The sequence below is a fragment of the Monomorium pharaonis genome, chromosome 2 (assembly GCF_013373865.1).
Source record: "Monomorium pharaonis isolate MP-MQ-018 chromosome 2, ASM1337386v2, whole genome shotgun sequence".
NCBI lineage: Eukaryota > Metazoa > Arthropoda > Insecta > Hymenoptera > Formicidae > Monomorium > Monomorium pharaonis.
In genome coordinates, this window is record NC_050468.1 from 20880979 (window position 1) to 20902841 (window position 21863).

General features: G+C 27.1%; 1 protein-coding gene across 1 annotated transcript; it reads left to right on the forward strand.

Annotated features, from left to right (window-relative positions):
* Positions 1–168: 168 nt before the first annotated feature.
* Positions 169–20504, forward strand: LOC105837899 (sodium/potassium-transporting ATPase subunit beta-1). Its single transcript, XM_012683071.3, has 7 exons — positions 169–1588; positions 15088–15228; positions 15624–15740; positions 16220–16401; positions 16845–16958; positions 17847–18018; positions 19872–20504. The coding sequence occupies exons 1-7, from the start codon at positions 1438–1440 to the stop codon at positions 19982–19984; spliced, it is 990 nt and encodes a 329-aa protein (XP_012538525.2). The 5' UTR covers positions 169–1437; the 3' UTR covers positions 19985–20504.
* Positions 20505–21863: the final 1359 nt, after the last annotated feature.

A 21863-nucleotide genomic window follows, 5' to 3' on the forward strand; every position in this document is an offset into this window, starting at 1 on the left:
CAAATTTTTTAATTTTATTATTTCTTATTCTATATTTTTTAATTAACTGTTTTTCTCTAAACGAAATTAAAATTTATCTACATTAATTCTTTTATACTTGTAAAGATTTTTTTACATTTTTTATAGTTTGCAAGGTGCTAAAATAATTTAATAAAACAAAGCCTTATTAAATGTTATTTAAAAATTTATTAATAAAAACTGTACTAAACTCGAATTAGTACTTGGATAAACATTTACTTGCAGTGGCACTTTGAGAGAGGGGGTAAAATTATAATTTACTTAAAATGATATAATTTTTAAAATAATGGTTCCATCAATATGATATCCTCGAAAGTTATCTCGAATTATAAAAATGTCTCTTTCATGTTTCTTCAAAATCAATGGAAAAGATAAAATTATAAAATTAAGTATAATTCAGTATAAAATTAAAACAGTAAGGTTAATTTGCAATAGACTCTTTACCTATGTCTTCCTTTTTACCGTTCTACTTTTTCGCGTACTGTTTTACCGAGAATCGTGTTTTTTATCACATATGTTTTTTACCTCTTCCGGAGTTTGTTAATTTTTATCTTACAAATAAAGCAACATCAAAAAGAGCAGCCTAGCTATGTCTTCCTTTTTACCGTTCTACTTTTTCGCGCACTGTTTTATCAAGAATCGTGTTTCTTATCATATATGTTTCTTACCTCTTCCGGAGTTTGTTAATTTTTATCTTACAAATAAAGTAACATCAAAAAGAGCAGCAAGAGCAAGAAAACAACACAGGCAGAGAGCATAACACGTCGAATCTTATTTTAAGATTTTCTCAATTAAGTGTCTTAAAATATTAATACAACTTTATTGGTTGATGACCTCTTAAGACAGTACTTAAGATCATTTTAAATATAAGATTCGTCTATGAATGCCGGTTTTATAGACTAGTCTTAAGACAAATCGGAGAGACCAAAGGCAGTACATAAATGCTTGTATCATTAACAGTTTCTGTAACAGTTATAACGAAAACAAAAAAATTATATTCGTCACGCGGTGACGTCAAGCATTTCGGTCTACAGTGTATAGTTCTCCTCGAAATTAGTTCTTCGCAAAATCAAGTTTTGCCGCGCCAAACTCGACAGGCCAGATCAGCACGCGGCGTGTCTAAAAGATCATGCCCGTTTGCCACCGTCTTGCCCCTCCATCACGCGGTCGCTCGTTTTTTCGCTCGCTCGTTCTCGCCCGCATGCTCGCTACCTACGTATCGCTCTAACCACAAGCGAGCTCTCCCAGTTCAGGCAAAGTGCGAAGACCGGTACGGTCGCGTTGCGTTTCCCGCTATCTCCGGCGTATCAGTCCGCATGAGTTGCTCGGCGCGTGAAGGTTGACAAGACCCGACCTGCCTACACCTCTAGCCTACCTGTCGATCGACCGATCAAAGAGCAGTCAATAGCATTCGCCGTGATGAGTGTACGCGGCAAGCAAGTGCAAAATGGTACTTACGAATTCGATTACATGCGAGTACCTGATACCAGAACCCGCTGGGAGATATTTCGCGATGGCATCTACAATGCGCAAGAAGGGACGTACTGCGGCCACCCGCCGAAAAAATGGGGTAAGTCATTCAAAATATTTTGTCTATTCGAGCACCTAAACGGACCTTCAAACAATTGAAGCTAGATCTGTTGGCTACGATTTAATACATATAAAAAGAAACTTGAAAATACTGCATTGTTATCATTTAAAAAATAACGATGTTGAAATATTATGTTATAATGTTAATAATAGCCCAGTAAAACACCTGGATAGATATTCAAACATTTTAAGACAAATTAGTACTGGTCATAATTGGATACATGAAAAGAAACTTGAAAGTTGTATTCATTATTACTCGAAAAATGATATATTGAAATAGTTGGAATATTTGTGAAAAATTCCCCTTACAACTGTAATTTTTTTTTCTTTAAATTATATTTTGACACGATCCGTACCAGTGTTCCAAAAGAGATCGATGTTAAAAAAGTAGAAAATTCAAGTATGCACTATATTTCTATAAAATGTATATTTGTAAAAACTAGTTTTAAAACTTATTGAAATAAGCATGGAAGAAGATACAAAGAACAATTAATTAAAGCGCAGATGAAACGATTCTCTGTTGCTTTTCTCACTTTTTTTTAATTTAAAATAATGTTATTAAATTTTATTTTATGCAAATATAAATTACAATATTAGATTGTACCTCGTAATGCGAATTTCTTCTTATATGATTATTTTTTAATGTTTGTTATTTTGAGTTCTTACATCAAGATTTGAGAATTTTTATGTTCCATTCGATAAATTTAGGAGAATACTTTAATATTCGTAAAAAAATTGGATCGATTAACATCGATTAACATCGATTTAAAAGTGGAATATCAATCCATTATTTAACACCAAAATTGAATAAACATTAATTGAACAATAAGAACGCAGACTTTGTTTTTGAAAATATAAAGTACTTCTTAAAGTTATTTTTTTTAATTATAAAATAGATAACAATTATTCGCATTATTGTCAACAGTATATTAAAGAAATTTTCCATTACGCAAGTAATTTTATAACCCTGTCAAATGTTACGATCAATATTTCTTAAGAAGTACAGTAAGTCAAATAAGAAAGTAACGGTACTTCTGTAGCATAATGCCAAGACGAGTTTGTGATTATGTTCAATTCAAATAGAATTGAACGTTCTTAATCTTATTATCTTTCAATGAATGGTTATCAGAATATACAGAAATTTTACTTCTTTCATATTCTGTTTCATATACGTACATAACTAAGTAAATTTCTTAATTCTTAAAATGTTTTTAAAAATACAATATCTGTGTTTACAAAATGTATGACTAAGTATGTATATTTATTTTTATACATACACAAGCAATTTATAAACTGTACTTCATACTGCCATCTTAATCCTAATTACATTAAAACAATGAGTAATGAGAATGAAAGATAAAAATCTTAGTTTCGTAATTAGCATTAAATGCATGATGAAAATGTATGATACAAAGTCTTAAATATAATCTATTTTGATTAAAGAAATAGCAAATACGATTATCTCATAGATATATACATAAAAAAATTGAAATATATAAGAATTTAGCTACATATAAATTTGAAAATAACTATTATTGAAATAATTATATGCTGATTGCAAGAATCAAAATTTTTGCAGCACTATGTTATTATACTTGAGAGCGTCCGTATACGATTATTTATAAATAAATTATTATAATATATAATTATTATAATATATAATTATTTTTAGATTTGCATCTAGCTAAATTTTTAGATTTGACTTCAACAAAATCAATTTTTTATGTATAATTTTTAATTCGTGGTTTATACATAAAATCTTTCTTTATTAAACAAATGTTAACTTATTTTCTGAATTTTTTTGTTATTTGTTTTTAATGAATTATATAAATATTGGATTTTTTATAACTAAAAAAATTTTTTAATTAAATTTATTAATTGAAGACGTTATAATATCGTTTTTACACACAAATTTCTGATAAGTTTGACATTCTTCTTGATATTCACAAAAACAGTTTGAGAACGAAAAGATTAAATGCAAACATCACAAGTAGTAAATGGATTAACGTATCGCAATCTTATCGTTATCGAGAAAAGTTAGATTATCGAGAGATATTATTCCAATTACAATTTCAAAGAGGTAAAAAAACGTAATATTTAAACCCATAAAAAGTTTAATATATCCATATCTTTATGGTATTTTTTAAATTAAAAACAAATGTTTAATAATTAATTATTTTTTATCCAATAAACATGGAAATTAATTTTATTTAATTGACAGAATTATTCTTGATATGATGCATTAATTTGCGTTCGATTTACATGATTTAAAGAGTTATTAAGTGAAATGCCCGACGTTGACGCATGTGTATGCGTACATACATGTTAAGAACATCTTACGTAGACTTCTTGGCGGCTGCTTAGGAGCAGCCGACCCTGAGCCTCATGTTTTGGCAGCGGCTGGCGCGAGAGAGCACCGGAAATAAGTATCGGTGATGGTAACACGTAGCTAGCAGCGAAGGGGGCATTTCGGCTGTCTCGGCGCGTTGCCTTTCCTCCAAATCTTAAAATGTGAATCGTATTAATCGTGCTCTAAGTTAAGATGTATTCATATAGCAAATTGACGTTCTCGGACATTTCTCTTCTTTCTTTACATGATATAAAATTTTGTCATAATTTTTCAAGGCATAATATTCAAGATTTAATTTTCTATGCGTACCTGAAAGCACACACAAATTTGTTTTTAATTTATTTTATTAGAATTTATTTAGTTAGAATTTATTTTATTTTCTCAAAGCAATTTATTTTAGTTTTCTCTTGTCAGTGGTATATCGATTCCTATTCTTTTTAATGCACATTACGCGGTGGATGTTACGTAGAATATCACGAAATGCACTTGAAATATACATCTCTCTCGATTTTATAATCTTCCATCTTCTTAATATCCTCAGAATACTTTATTGCATTTCGCAAGATATTATAGTTGCTCTTATTAGAGATATAACTTGCGGCGTAGAACGATTTGTGAAAGTTTTGTTTGACTCACGAGGAATTCGTCACGGTCTTTGTATTGTCTGCAAGAAGTCTTTTTCCAGAGACAATTTGATTTGAAAACAAGCGAGCTGGCTTTCTACCGTATTTTTTTTTTTACTTAGTTCCCTGCAATTAAAGAAAGTTGTTTTCTTAAACTAAAATTTCTGCTAAAAAGAAGACTTAAATAATTAATAGAGGATTTAATTAACATACAAGGTGTATTGCAATCATTATACTACATATAAATTAAAAAAGTTTATTAGTTGTGCATGACTTTTTATACAATATAATTAATAAATACTGAAAAAATTTAATGTTTAAAAATAAGGAAATAGTAAAGTTATATTAATGTTTGTGCCTTCGTTAAGGCAACGTTTCAAATGCGAAAATGTTATTGCGCTCGTGCCAACTGCTAAAAATAATGTATCCAAAGGCGTCCAGGTGCATCTGAGTAAATTGCTTTCGAAGATACGCTAATGAGTTAGATCAGCATTCTTCCAGAAATTAAATGTATGAAATATATGAAAATATTTGACATTATCTTTAACAATCAATCTTTGGTAAAAAATATTAATCTTGTGACTTCCTGCTTATTTAATAATTAACAATTTATATTTTAATGAAATAAATATTAGTTTATTAGTCATATCAATTATTAGTAAATTACATTTAACATATTAATATTTTAAAAATGATATTTACTTATTTATTTTTTAATTATTAGTAAACAATTACGTTATATTATAAAAAATGAACTCCATAAGCATTATAAATATCTCATCTCTGATTTTAACAATAACATTTCGATCGTTTCGTTTGAAAAAGAAATAATCAATAAGACGCTTTCTAGTAATTATGGAGCCTCGGATATCTTCTCTCTCTCTCTCTCTCTCTCTCTCTCTCTCTCTCTCTTTCTCTCTTAAAGAATAATACTGATTCCAAACATGTCTTCTTTGGTAATGTTGCGCAATAAAATATAGGTAGTAGAGGTCAGTGAAACGTGATCGCCACGCGCTTTAGGTTGAAGAAACGTCGATCGTGTGTTTTGTATGTAAAACAATCGTCGAAAGATATCTGCAACACCATTCGTTTTTTTACGCGCATGCTGATCGCACAATCGTTTATTTGCATTTGTTGCATCGATATTGCGATAATGATCACGGCATGTGTGCGTGTTCAATGAAGTTCACGTTTAAAATCGCCTGTATTTTTAATGAAACATCAACCTTCTTACGGGCAATTTCAAATTGGTCAATATTATTTATACTTATCAATCTTACTTTTTGTGTTTGTACATATTATTGACATTAATTACAGTCAAAATTCAGTGACGCGACCATGGTATTGAGTCTTACGAATTCTAAGAATTCTGACATTACCTATATGTTTACAATGCCAAACTTATAAATAGACCAAGATAAAAATTCAACAATTAGTTTCTTACAATAATCGTTATTTAAAAGAAATGTAAGATATAAATAAATTTCTATTTAAATATCTTTCCTCCTCAAGTAATATTATTTTCCTTAAAAAAAAATCTTTACATTTAAATAAATATTTCAGCAAAAATAAAACATTTTATTTATCAAAATGGCAATTAAAAAAATAGAAAATAGAAAATAAAATTCTATTTTTCTTTCTCTTATCTAGTATCGTTTTTCTCGGAGAGAAATGTACAAATATGTAAATATTTTAATAGAAGTAAAAAACATTTTATTAGTTAAAAAAAATATGGCTAGATAATTAAATATATGATTTACAAGTTACACATGTCGGTATGCGCCGTCAATGTCAACCGTCAGGAAAATGTCGTTTTCCGACGATAAGATTCTCGTGACAAGATAATTCAAACGTGTTATCACGAATTCATCATTTTTTTTAACTAACTTGACGTCATTGCGTCAGTCTTTTCCTTCTACATAGGAACCAGTTGTAAGTGCTATATTCACGAGAAATATACCTGTTTTTTCTTCCGTGCAACCGAATACGTAACCGTGGCCGCATTACCGACATGGCATATGATGTTTGCTCTATTTTACATGATTGGAATGTGCTTCTTTATACACGAAACACTTTTTATCATCTTAAACTGTTTGTAGAGTGAGTGACTCTCAAAGCAACTGTATACATGTATGTCAGGAACGTAGAAAAACTGTTTTTTACGTTTCTGGTTATCCGATCTCTTACGGATACATATATACAATATGGATTAGCACGAGGTCGACAGCAACGTTCAACAGGTGTTTCGAAGAACGAATCTCTTCTGAAGAAAACGCTTTTATCTCAAGTTCACGATTCTAATAACAATTACAAAACTATTACCTCTAATAGCTTAAAATACGATAGAAGAGAGAATTAGTAAATATGTAATAGGTATTTATTAAATATTTCTTATATTTGTATAATATTTTTATTATATTATTATGATATTTGGAAAGGTTGAGGCCAAATTTACAATGTGTTAATGAGGTCGAGTAGGTGAAAAAAATTTATATAAACTTAAAATTGTTAAAAAATTTTTATCAGTTAATATTTCTCTTTCAAGTCGGTTCCTTCACGACTAAAGATCGTGATTTACATCTGCATGCTCATAGTGCTCTATAGTGACTGCTTAGCAAAAGTACTCTCGATTATCATTGTCTTTCGAGAGGTGATGATAAATTAAAAATCTGACATGTTCTAGATTTGAACCTGACAGAAAATAGACACCTAACTCTTACATCCCAAGATCTTATCACATTAATTATTATAATAATTATAATGTTTAAGGAATATTTGACAAAGACTGCATTCTTGCAAAAGAAAAAATTTTAAAATTTATTATTATAATTATTATAAGAATTTAAAAATTTTTTGAACATTAAATTTTTTAATAAAGCATTTTTAGAAATAGATTTATATAAACTTTTTTTATTTATTTGATTTTATTAATACATTGTATAAGTTTGGCTTCAATATATTTTAGAATATCTTGTATATTTTATTATTATAGAAAATATTGATAGAAAAGTATTACATATTTTCAGAGCTGGTAGTATTCATCAAAACAAAAAAAATCTAATAAACACAGGTTTTGAAACAAATAGCGGTAGAAAATGTAAACTATTAATTTCCTTACTATTTAAATTTTATGTTTTACTGCTCAAATTTTTTGTGTAATCCTTAGATTATTTGAATTGTACAAAATAAAATAAGTGCTTTTATAAGAATCTTCTCAGTAATATTGGTCCAATATATTCTAAATACTCCAATATTCCGTCAATGAATTGTGATACTAAGACTGTGTGTGTATGTGTGTGCATGTATTGATACTTATAACTTCAGTACCTGATAACAAATGACTAATGTATGAATGACTCATGCTCAAATCTTACTGAATTGCAGAGGCAACATGACCAATAAAAAAAGGACAATGAGTTGGAAAAGATAAAGAGCATTCATACACGGAGAGAATTTTCTCTTAAAATTTACCTTCAAAATCTAGTAATTGTGGAATAACGCATGACCTTGGGGAATTTTATTGTACTGTTTAGTAAAATTTACTATACTTTCAATAAAATTTATTAAAAGTATAGTAAATTTTACTAAACAGTATAGTAAAATTTTTCGAAGTCACACATTATTTCACAATTACCAGATTTTGAGGATAAATTTTAAGAGAAATTCTCTCCGTGTACACTAATCAAGTACTAAAGGTATTAGAAATACTGAAGTTGTAGATTTTTGTAAGCAAAGATAGTACATTTTTGTTATTCTACGCAGTCCAAATAATAAACAGTCTGAAAATATAGTGAAAGTCTTTATTTCACAAAATAGTAAACATGAATCTTTTTATTTTTAAATTATATAAAACCTTTCATAGTGGTGATAAACACTGGTTTGTATTTCAACAGATTTATCTTAGGATCTATATTTATTAGGACTGTTTTCTTGTTTTGATGAATAATATCTGCTCTCAAAATATGTAATTCTTCTTTTTTAATTCTGCGTATTATATATGTGTATTATCATATCTATTTGTTAATTAAATAATAATTTATACGTTGGTTTCGACCAGCAGTAATTGGAAATACGTCAAATTATTTCTCTAGAATATTTGATTTATAAAGACCTTCCAAAATTTGCATATCGAACATATGAGACGTCATAAATTAGCAAGTGCGTTGTTGTGTCTCCAAATTATAGTCACATATGTCATATGTATACTATACATATATAATTCCGCTTGTAAATTTTTACGCTAATCAAACCATTTCTCACGCAGCTTTGGTGTCACTAAATTTACGTATGACGATCAAGTATCGGATAGAATTTTTGACAAAAAAAGGAAATGACGTTTTGCTAAAAAAAATTTTACGCTTTTGAATTTCGATGGCATTTAAATTACCAAAAGTCCCACGCGGAACAATTTAAGAACCGTCTCTGAATCTAACAATATAAGAAATTTGCGCATGTAACTATTTCTACGAAACTCGTATTCATCGTCGGCGAATGTAGAATAACATGCAAAACAAGGTAAACCGCTTATTATTAACTACAACTTTTTTTATTGTTTTTTTGTTGATAACAATCCGATTTTCAAGTCTTTTAAGTACATGCATGCAACGAAGATTATGCAAAACATCCTTGGAAACTTCGAAACTCCATCTATTTCTGTAATACACGGTAGAAATGAAATCTTGAATTAGATTCTTCTTTTCTTTATATTTATCTCTTTTAAATTGCTATAGTAAAAGTTAGATTATGTATTCTTTATGAATAAATCGAAAGTTCCGATGTCAGGCAACTTCTTCAGACGTACGATGTCTGCCGTATGATTTCCTGGTTCATCGCAAATTATCGTGACCAAAGACATTACGCGATAGATCAACAACCGGGTGATGATAACGTCAGCGATCATGTGCGACCGCGTGCATTATCGTACCGCACTATGTAAATTCCAGCTGAAGCTCTCCGGCCTTATCTCGCAGTCTCGAATATACTGTTCCGAAATATGTTTCGTCGATTCCGCATTCCCGATCTTACTTTCTGTCGATTTGACAATCTTTACTTTCAGTTTACCAAGCGAGAACTCCATAACCAGACAGTGCAAACACGTCTCTGATATTATCACTGCAATTCTTCGCATTCATAAATTTTGCGCCCAACACTGTTAATTTCCATTGAGTCGCCATTGCTCCTACCCAGTATTTGATTAATTTGACTAAATGAAGTAGTTAATTTGATTAATATTGAATAGATACTTACTTAATATATCGTTGATTGTTTTAAATTTAATCTTTGTTGATTTGTTAAATTTAACCTTCTTATTGGGTAGGAGCAGTGGCGACCTATGAAATCGTTAAAAATGACTCGATTGAGTAAAATTTGACGCTCTGAGTTTAATAGTGAAGAGCTGGTGATATTCGAACGAATTTAATCTAGCTTCCCCCTCTTTAATAAATCAACAATAAATAATTAAGTAATATTTTATAAAAATATTAAAATTTTATAGTAAAAATTACTATGGTATATAATAAGCGCGGACCAAATAAAAATTTTTACAATGTTTTTCATTAAATTACTATTAATAATAATTACATTACTTAATTGTAGTATACCTCTCTGAGATTTCTTCTTATGGTTCATACCTACTATCGTACATACATAGTAATTTTTACTATAAAATTTTCTTTGTATAGAACAAATAAATGAAACAATTTTTTTAAAAAGCGCTTTGAATGTTTTGGCGCCTAAGGGCTTCAATTCTAAAAGATAAACACATTGATTCAAGTGTGTCACTTTAGAATGAATAGACAGCTTATACGATTTCTTTACACATCTAAAATTGATTCATTTTAAACAATAAAATAATGGTTTCTCGATATTTGAAATTAAAATAACGTGCTTTTGTATATAGTTATACTTATTGCTTAAGTAGATTTAAAATAAATTCTATACACCATAGAATATTCCAGCAATATATAATGATGAAATGTTTTGCTGTATGAAAGCCGAAGGTGAAAGTCAAGCACAGTTATAAGCGCAAATAAAGTCTTAAATTAAAAATACAGAATAAATTTATTCAAAAGTTTCTGCTCTTCTTCTAAATTTATAGATGCTCCATTCTTATGAAATAGATTTTTGACTCCTACATAGGACTCGAAAAACTAAACGTTTTTTAATAAGATTCATTGAAAAAGAAAGAGTAGTAGTAGAAGAGTAATGATATTTTAATAAATTTATGTATTTTTAATTTAATGAGTCTTTATTTGTGCTCCAATAACTACGCTCGACTCTGATTTGTCTCATTATTTTTAATCTTGGTCCACTACATAGAATCAAGATTTCATCAAGATTTTATTGACAAAAAGAAAAGATTACTTTAATATACATTAAAAGTATACTTGGTGTTAGAATATGTAAATATCTTCTTTAATTCTTTAAAATCCCTATTTTATAATAAAAGTTATTATAATTATAATTTAATGTCTTTTTTGTAATTCATAATTCTATTTAAACAAATAGATTTTATATAAAATATTTACAATAAATTATTTAAATGAAAGAAAAGTTATATAGACTATATACAGGTATACATATTTAAAGAAGCTTGTCTATACAATTTTATTTTTGGAAACAGCAACTTTTAAAATTAATCTATTTAACATACACGCACACAAATGTGCCTATACGCGCGCACAAATATATTTTATTGAGGTGTGTCGTCGTATTATCATTTTAATCTGCACGCTCCGTATATATCTTAACGTGTTATGAAATATTTATGTGTGTGTGAGTATATATTATACTACACAGAAAAAAAGCAAGTCAAATTAACTATTCATTGTTTCATATATACGTAACGATATATATAATCTTAGAAGAATTTGAAAATGAATTTCAATAATATTATAGTCTCATTTCAATACTATAATTGTTATTTCAAGAATATAATAATTTGATAATTTTATTCTAAGAAAATTATAATCTTTGATTAAAATATATAGTATTTTCTATCCAACATTTTTTTGTTTTTATTAAAAAAAATTATTCTTAAATAACAAGAATATCATTTTCTTGATTAAACTATATAAAATCTTAAAATAGATCTTTATTCAAATAAATTTTTGATATTTAACGCAATATAATCTTATTTCAAGATTTTTATTTTAAAACTAAAGATATTGTCAAAATAACAATATTCTTTTTTTTGTATATTTGTTGATATAATTTGACAGTTAAAAAGTTAATAACTGATAATTTCAAATACTTTAATTGCTACACTATGTGTAACACACATTTAGTAATGTTTTTGTAAAACAAACAAAACAGATATTAAAACTGAGACGAAATGTTAATACATTTATATTGTAAGATATGTAAATTAATTTGATGTTCTTTACAAAATTTAAATTTATGGTCCAAGTAATATAAATTTAATAATTGAAATAGTTTCTTATTTTTTATAACTTTGGTCTACTTTTTAAATGTCAAATTTTATTGCAAAAATATAGAGATAATTTAATGATTGTGTTTGCATATTTTTTATTTTTTTACTAGTTAAAACATATTATATAAGTCATTTTGCAGAGATCAAAATAAGTAAAAATCCATTGAAGTCAAGTCTAGAGAATATACTGAATGGCAACATTTTCAAAGAAGATTAAAGTTACTTCTTTTGTCTTTACGATATAACACCAAGCGTTATCATGAAACAAAATCTTTCTTAATTTTTTGCTTGTGTAACGTCCTCTTGCAATGCATGCGTAATCAGTTGTTAGAACGATTTTATCAGTTTTAATAACCTTTTTTTTTTTAATTTAAATACAAAAAATGTTATTTATCTTAATAAGCAAGAAATATTGTATTAACATACAGAAATATTCACTGCATGTATATTTTTAAACATTGAAAAATTATATTGTAACATTTTAAACAAATATTATTTAATATGTGATTTTTTTCGAAACATTGTTAAAATGTTTTAAAAATTCTTAAAAATTACTTTTAAATTATGATCAAAGTTTATTCATATTAATGATACAAAATTAAATACTAGATATATTTGTGAAAACATTACATGTATTATATTAATATAATAACATGGCAATAATGATTTTATGTTTACTTGAACGTATTTTGTCTCAGCAATCAATATATATACAATTTTCAAGATTATATTTATTATACAATTAAAATGATACAATTTAACACTACAGATGCTTTGAAACATTTGATTGATTAGTTAAGTTAGAACAAAGAGATTTATTAATAAAAAATGTTACCAATTAAAGAATGTTTCAAAGCATTTGTAGCGTCAAATTGACAGTATATTTTTAATTACGTAAGATTTTGTGAACATAGAGAGTATCTCTTAAAGCTGCTATAAACTAAAGAAATATTTGAATTTATAAATTGATGATTTGAAAGTGATTTAATAGTAAATTTAAAGGCAATGTGATTTAATTTACACATTTAATAACAAACGTAGTAACAAAAAACTTGTAGTTTGAGTATCATGCAATTGCACGTAAGGCATATTTTTATCATATTAATATAATGCGTCATGCTTATTCATAAAACAGATGAAATAAACACGTGATGGAAAAGTTATCAGGGACGATTCGAGAAATCTAAGCTAAAGCGCTTAACATCGACACCTCGAGGGAGATATGATAAAAGAGTAGTGTTCGATAAGCGCTTGTTTGAAAGTCATCTCAATTTCAGAGACATAATAACAGATGCCGTATACTCATGATTAAATGTCGATTAGGGACATTTTTTCTCGTTGAGGTATTTCAAAATAATATTTATGTCACTTCTTAGTAATAATTATTTATGATTACTAAAACAATAATAATTACTAAATTTCGAATTCTTCCTGGATATGATTCTTAGATATTTTCAAGATTTATATCTCTAAATAACACAAAATTTTGCAAACTATTAATAACAAATGCAAAAATTTACAATACTTTCAAAAGTATCGTGTTCTTGGCTGTATTATTAAATTTAAATTTAATTATTAAATTTAAATTTATTAAATCTCCAAAACGGATGTATGATAGGCTGCATTATCAGTTATTTTATTTTAAATGCTGTCCAGTCTCTTTCTAATGTCTGTCCCAGAATAAATCTTTATTCAACTGTTTATATGCTAGACAACTGAAGATTTTATTAGAGATAAGATTGTTGTTGTACTTATATTAACTTTATAGACCGACGACCCCGTTTGTAATCACCTTCTTTTATTTTGTAAAGTGCTTGCTTAATTTTTATAAAACCTGCTTTTTAAATTACAATTAGTGAAAAATCAGTAAAATTAATGTGAATACATTGATTTTCAATGGTATACTAATAACTTGTCAATCAGCGAAATAAATACACTGTTCTTAAAGTGATTGTGCACTAATTCTGAAGTGAAAATTACTAAAAAAAGTGAATATTTTCTAATTATTACAATTATAAGTATACCATTGCAAATCAGTGATAATACACTGATTGTAATTTAAAGAGTGTAGGATAATTTAATAAAGATCGTCAATATTGACAATCGGTATATTTTTCTTATAAATAAATAAATTTCTACGTTATTGAAGTTATTTTTTTTTTTAATTTTGGTTAGAAACCTAGGTTTGATTTTTGAAGAGTTAAGGGTTCGATAAAATAGTATCTCCAGAAGGGGGAGAGATTAAGGGGTTTCTCTGCATTTATTTTATTTTTTTTTTTTTATATTTAGAGAGATTATTGAAGTTATTAACTTTTCTGAAGTTAATAACTGAAGTTATGTTGACGCAGTTTGGCCACTCAATGCAATTCGCGTTGCTTCTGAAAAAAGGTCTATATTTAGAGCGTGTGCTGGCACGGTGCCTATGCTTTAAATATTTTCTGTTCGATCAACGAAATGATGAAAATTTTCGTATCTGCACGGTTGCGTAAGTGGTCGAAGTAGACTGGCAGGTCGTGACGCCAAACTGTAAGGTTTAGGTCCGTTCAAAGGAAATCAGAAAATGTTTGGGAACGGGGATGACTCTCGCGCTTGCTACTCGCGCATGATGGTTTATCGACACGCTTGTACTCGCACGCGATGAATATTTGGATCACGCAACAGCGTTCAAATGCGTCAATGACGGAAGTATAAATAGCGCGATAAAACTCCGTTCTATTCTCCTTTCCTTCCCCTTCTTTATCTCTCTCCCTACCTCCCTAAAAAATTACGAGAACACATCAAAATTAACAATTCAATTTCGTGAAAAATTTAATCTTCTCTGCATTTATTTTTTTTTAATATTTAGAGAAGTTATTGAAGTTATTAACTTTCAAAAATCTCTTATTGCGAAGGATATTTTTACGTTTCATCTATTCGCGTTAATTTGTTTTGCGTGTTTAATTCGTTATGCACTTTTACGTAATAGAATGTAACGTGTAATTTGAAATTACTCTTACAATGTAGCAGAATACAAGGAAGTTTATAGAAGACAATAAATTTAATAATCTTCTCCCACGATTTTTTCCTTCCTCCAGGCATGACTCTTATCTTCTACGCTTGCTTCTACGCCGGACTGGCGTTACTCTTCAGCATTTGCATGAAAGCCATGCTCGCCACGTTGAGTTACGATAAACCCAAGTGGACCCTAAGTAGCAGCCTTATAGGTACCAATCCAGGTAAGACTTCAAGATTTGCAGAAATCAATCGCGCCAATCGTGTTTATTTTTTAATTATTCTATGAAACAACCTGGTTCTTTATCTTTAATATAATTTTATAAAAATATATATTTTAAATAAATAAGCTTGGACAACTCTTTTTCGTGATTCTTTATCGCTGAACGCAATAGTGTTTTTTGAGGCTTGACAGTAACAAATATACGAGATAAAATTTCTCTCTATCCTCTATACATATTTCGGAAACGGTTTAAAATTTAAAAAAAATATGAATACGTGTTCGATCATTTGAGAGACTTCTTCAAAAGAGAACATTTATACATACATAAATAATTACAACTTTGTATTTATCTCACTTAAATCTTTCAATTGCATTGTTTGTTAATGTAATCATCAGGCTTGGGATTCCGACCAATTTCGGAGAATCCCGATGAGAGATCGCTTGTTTGGTACAGCGCATCAAATCCGAATGAAATACGGAAGTGGACGAAACGCTTGGATACGTTTTTGGAACGTAAGTAATAAGACAGTTATTGATTTTATCGTCGATATTGGTAATGTTAACTTAACTGTCATTAATGCATTTATCGTCAATGATATTGTACATATGTATTTAAAAAAGTTAAGGATTATTGTAGATAAATTTATTTATACAAGTAGGATTTTTTAAAGAGTTAATTTTTATTGTAATAAAAATATGATTAATATTTTTTCGAAATTGTTAAATTCAAATTTAAAAATCAATTTTTTTAATTTTTTAATATTTTTATACTATTAATTTAATATATGTAAATATTTTAACACATTCATTTCCGATCCATATATTTAGAAAAATTTATGTTGTATATTTACAAATTTATTAGTTAAATAATTTTTTACTTAATTTTAATTTTAATTCAAATAATTATTTTTCAATGTAATTCTTCTATTTAATTTTCCTCTTTTTTAAAATACAAATTATAATTCAATCATGTCTCATTACTTTTTTTGTAGAATATACCAATTCATCGCTTTTGCCAAATGGCGGTAGGAACCAACAAATTTGCAGCTACACTATGCCGGCAAATCCCGGTAATGTATGTGCAGTTGACATCGATAATTGGGGAGAATGTTCTCCAAGTCAACAATATGGTTTTAACAACTCGGCACCTTGTATTTTTATTAAACTTAACAGGGTAAGACAGTCTTTTTTGTTTGTTAAAATTCACTTTTGTTTGTTAAATTTTTGTTTGTCACAAAAGCTTGGAATATAGCGTACCTTGTACATACATCTATTTCCTATTTTAATTATTATAAAAATTCAAGAACATTAATAGAATGAAATTAATGCCTCAGAATAATTGTACATATGTTACAATATTTACTTGTAATTTGTGTTGTGCACTTATTTATAATGAAATATGTTTACAAAATTTTATAAAAATGTAAATATAAAAATAAGTCAATTTAGTAGTGATACTAAATATGCATATAAATGAAAACTAAGCGCATCCCAAAAAAATTTTTTTTTAATTTTTTTAAATTATAGCTTTAGATAATATTAATATTTTATTGTTTCCATGATACAAATAATGTCTGTGTAAGGTATCTTAAAGAAATTTTTAATATTAATTTTCAGATATATGGGTGGATTCCCGAGTACTATAACGACACTCAGAGTTTGCCACCCGATATGCCAAAGGAGCTAGTCAAACACATAAATGAAACACAACAATTCAAAGACGCTTCATGGGTTAGTTAGTCGGTCAGTCAATTATATCAGTCGATAAACTAAATCTGGGTTGAACGAAGATAGGAAAAAAAATCTGCATTTAAATTTGCAATAGTATTTATGCATTATTCTATAAAATTATTCTATAAAAAAAAAATTATTCTATAAAATCTTCTATGCTCTAATTTGGTTCTAAATTTAAAAGATTAAAAAATTAAAAAACTAGGATTAAAATTAAGAAGTAGGATTCTATTAAAAATGTTTAAATTTGGCAAAGAAACAAAAAAATATTTAGAAAAAGATCTTTTGATAAAGTGATATCAATTTTTTTAATCTTTATAATTGTTATTGATTAGTCTTTTTAGTAGACTGATGAGTATTATCTGTTTATTCAACAGCCAAGGATACAGATTATAAACTTGTGCACATTTATGTCAGTACGTGCATATATGTTCAATCTACTGATATATTAAACTGCAATTTATGAAGGATGAAGATTATTATCTTTTACTCAATAGCTTTATTCTTCGCTGTGATAACAACTCTTGTTATATGAAATAAATGTCATTATGGAATATTTTATCGATGGTTGTATCAAATATTTTACAAAAATTGCATTTATATATAAATTAATATAAAAATAAAAAGTATCTTTCTCTGATATGCAAAATATAATCAGGCACAAGTTTAAAATAAAATTTAATTTAAATAATTTTAACATACATGTAATAATTCTGGTTTTTCTTAAAAAACATTTCAATTAACTTTTACTTATAACTATAATTTTGAAGTTTTTTTTTATATTATGTCATTTTATATAAAATTATAATATCACATACAAAAAATACAACACACACACACAATACTTTACATAATATACAGTTTATATATATTGCTTATACATTGCAGCTAAATACAGTATGGGTATCTTGTAAAGGAGAGAGTCCTCATGATAGAGAAAATATCGGCGAGTTGAAATATTATCCCGCTGGACACGGTTTTCCAGGATTTTATTATCCATATACAAATATTCCTGGATACTTAAGTCCAGTCGTTGCCGTCCAATTTCTCCGACCAGAAAGTAAGTTAATACTAATATCAACTATTATCTAAAATTTACTCCTCAAATTTCAAACTAGAACGATATAAAAAGGATACATGTCTTTTAGATTTTTATGTTAATCAACATATTTTAAAGAGAATTAATAGAATCGGTTTTGAATTAATCTCTTATTAATGAAAGATTGTGAATTTATTTGTGTAAAAATTTAAAATATTTCTATGAGCATTTCTTTTTTACGAGATATAGGAATGAAAAATGTTTATCTCAAAAGGAAAATACAAGAATATAAAAAAATCTTAAATTACCTACCATAACTTTGTATTATAAATAATATACATTAAAAAATAAATTTTTGCAATTAATAATTTCAAAGAACTATAACAATAACTTTTAGCTTTTATTAACATCATTTTATTATTCGTCGTAGTGTTAAAATATTTTCTAAAGATTTACACTCAATCACTAGATTAAAATTATCGGATTTTTCGAATACTATAGTCCAATATCTAACATGATATGCAATCAAAACATGTACTGTGTGTGGATATACAATTTTTTATTGAAACTGTCATCATTGACTGGTTCACATGACTCGTAAGCAAATGACGCACTCCAGATGAAACCGGTAAAAGCCGGTGTGTTGCAGCACGTATCGGCCGTTGAAAGGTGTCATCAACCTGCATACTCACAAAGCTATACTCGTGGTTTAATCTTGTCCTATATAATCTCTTTCGTATAAATTTGATGAATTGTTATATGTATATCTAAAATAATCTATATATATCTATAAAATAATATATTTATGAAAATTATAACAATGTTTTAGATAATATTAAAGATTTTATATGTTGTTTTATGTTATGTAGATTACATCAGTGCTTAACTAGATATATCTGGATTTATTATGGATTATACGAGTTAGTCATTTGCATAACTTGTATAATCCATCATGATCTTATTGAGCAAAATAATAAAATTTTATATGTTAATGTGTTAATAAATTATTAGATTCATATTCTTTAAAAAATTTGTTAATATTTTTTCCAAAAGTTGTTAAAGGATGTAAAAAGAAACTATTTTTTCTATTTTTTGAAAATGATTTTATAATTCGATGTTTCTGAAATTCTTCTTACTTTATGAATAACATAGAGAAAATGCAATAAAATATATAAGAAATAATTACAAGACTATTATATATATTTAAAAAAATTAGATTTTATCTCCAACTTGACGCCTAAAGAATAAAATACTTAGCACCGCGTTTCGTACTGAACAGATTACAATTTTATTAAAGTATTTCTATGTTAATAAGAATAAGAAATTTAACTGGCAAAAAACCAGTCACAACTGTTTAGAAGCAATTTAATTCGTTTTAAAATATATTAAACACAAAAATCTAAGAGATATGTATTTTCTTATGGACTTAATTTGAGATTTAAAAAATGAAACAATCCCTCAAAGCTATACAGGAGAAAGAGAGAAAGAGAGAGAGAGAGAGAAAGGAGTATTTAAAAAATTAGATTTTTGAAAAATCTAAATACATAGTTATAAAATACATAAAAATTATAAAAGGTTTTTTTCTAAAACATTTTTCTATATATCTTATCGTTTCATCAATTGCTTGAAATTAAATATAGGGGTTTTCTTTAAAGGGTATTTTCACTCTTTAAATCTTAAATTAAATTGACATAAAAAAGAATACGTGTCTCTTAGATTTTTGTATTAATCGACATATTTTTAAGAGAATCAAATCAGTTTTAACCTATTTTATAAATAAAAATTCTAAATTTGTTTCTGTAAAAACATTTTAAATACTTCCATAAGTATTCTTTTTCACATGGAGTTTTATTTTAATTTGAACTTTTTTTTAGGAAATCAGATCATCAATGTGGAGTGCCGGGCATGGGCGAAGAATATCCAGTATAGTTCATATAGATCTGAAAAGAAGGGTGCCGTACATTTTGAATTAATGATCGATGAATGATCTTACATCATAATTGTCGAGGTCGTCTTCGACACGTCCCCGCGATTTCATTTTATTGTTTAAATAAGAAATCGTGCACGAAACGAAAGATTCACACGTTAGAGAGCATTACGTGTCCGGATTTTTTATTACAATGACGGATAATCGCTCGAGTCTAGAAAAAAAGTCAGTAGTTAATGAATTTGTTATTTTTAGACGTATTATTCATATAAATACATATATAATTAACCAATCAGAACTCTTGCTTATTGTCACTAGTGCGAATTTTTAATTCTTAATCTTAATAGAGTTTTCTGTTGTTTTGACGAAAAGATTATTTCTTGTTGATGCAAATACATACATAAAAGATACTAATAATGGGAGATATATAGAATATGATTGACTCTTGTTCGAAAATGTCAGTCTGACGGTAATGACAATTTGACAAAATGTTAGTTTTGTACATTTTTAACATTAAAAACTTACTAATCTACATACTTATGAAAAAATGTGCAATAAATTTAAAAGTATTATTATCAAACCTTTTTTTAAAAGTATTTTTTGTAACTTGGTTCTTTCTCATTCTCTCTCTCTCTCTTTCCTTCTCTCATTCTCTCTCTCTCTCTTTTCTTCTTTCTCTCTCTCTCTCTCTCTCTCTCTCTCTCTCTCTCTCTCTCTTTCTCTCTCTTCCTTTCTCTCAAATAATTAAAAAAATTATATTTTAAAAAACCAGTTTAAATATAAATATAAAATTTTTTTAATCTTCTTAAAAATTTTATTTAAAGACAAATTTATTTAATCTGAATTTTAGAATACACATGTAAAATTTGAATTTATATTAGGATTAAACATGTAAGTATATCAAAAAACTTATCAATCTATAAGCATAAAGAACTCAGGAACTAGAAAAAGTAAAAAATAAAGAAATATATAAGAAATATATATTATATATATATATATATATATATATATATATAAATTTCAATATTTAATGATTTGATCATTATATTTAAATAAAAAATATTGAAATTAGATTACATAGAAAGTCATTTATAAGTAAATGATTTTTGTAAGTATTGTTGAAAGTGTTAAACAATGTAAGATATAGAATTTTTAATTATTCTATATATCTCTTATTATCTTATTACATTGAATTACTTGTGCGTATTAATCATAGAATTGAACAAAATATAAGTATGCTTGAATTATTGATATAAATAATTTACTTGCAGAACGTTCTGGTACTTATTGAGGTAATAGGTGTAATAATAAATTGTACAGATTGAAAATAATATCGCGTTATTATAATAATAATTATTTTATAAATAAATGACAATGGTGGAAAAATAACTCGATATACAAGTACAAATGTCTTTTTGTATAAGGACGAAAATTGTGTAAATCCTTAATTTATTTGTTACGATTATGTAATGATGTTAATTTATTATCCCTTCTTGGCTCTTAGTCTATTCTGTATGTATTACATCATACATAAGTAAATCGTACAAAAGATGTAATGTTCTTATCAGATATATATTTCTCGAACATTTGCAATATTAAATAAATTTATCTAAATTTTAAATGCAATGATCTATTAAGAATAATATTAGATATACATATATTGCCCCATACTCGTACTTAAACTTTCACGGTCACGGGCATTTTGCATGGTATTCTAAGATTACATCAATGCAATATCTATTTGATTATATGGAAAATAATTGTTTTTTACATAGTTTTCTTTCTCTGTTTTATCAACAAGTTCTTTAATATAATATTAAGCTCTTATAATATAACAAATAGAATTGTGCTACATTATTTTATTGATAGGAAATAATAAAAGTTATTTTTCTGTATAGCAGATATAAATGATTAAAAAAATTAACAAAAAAAACAAAAA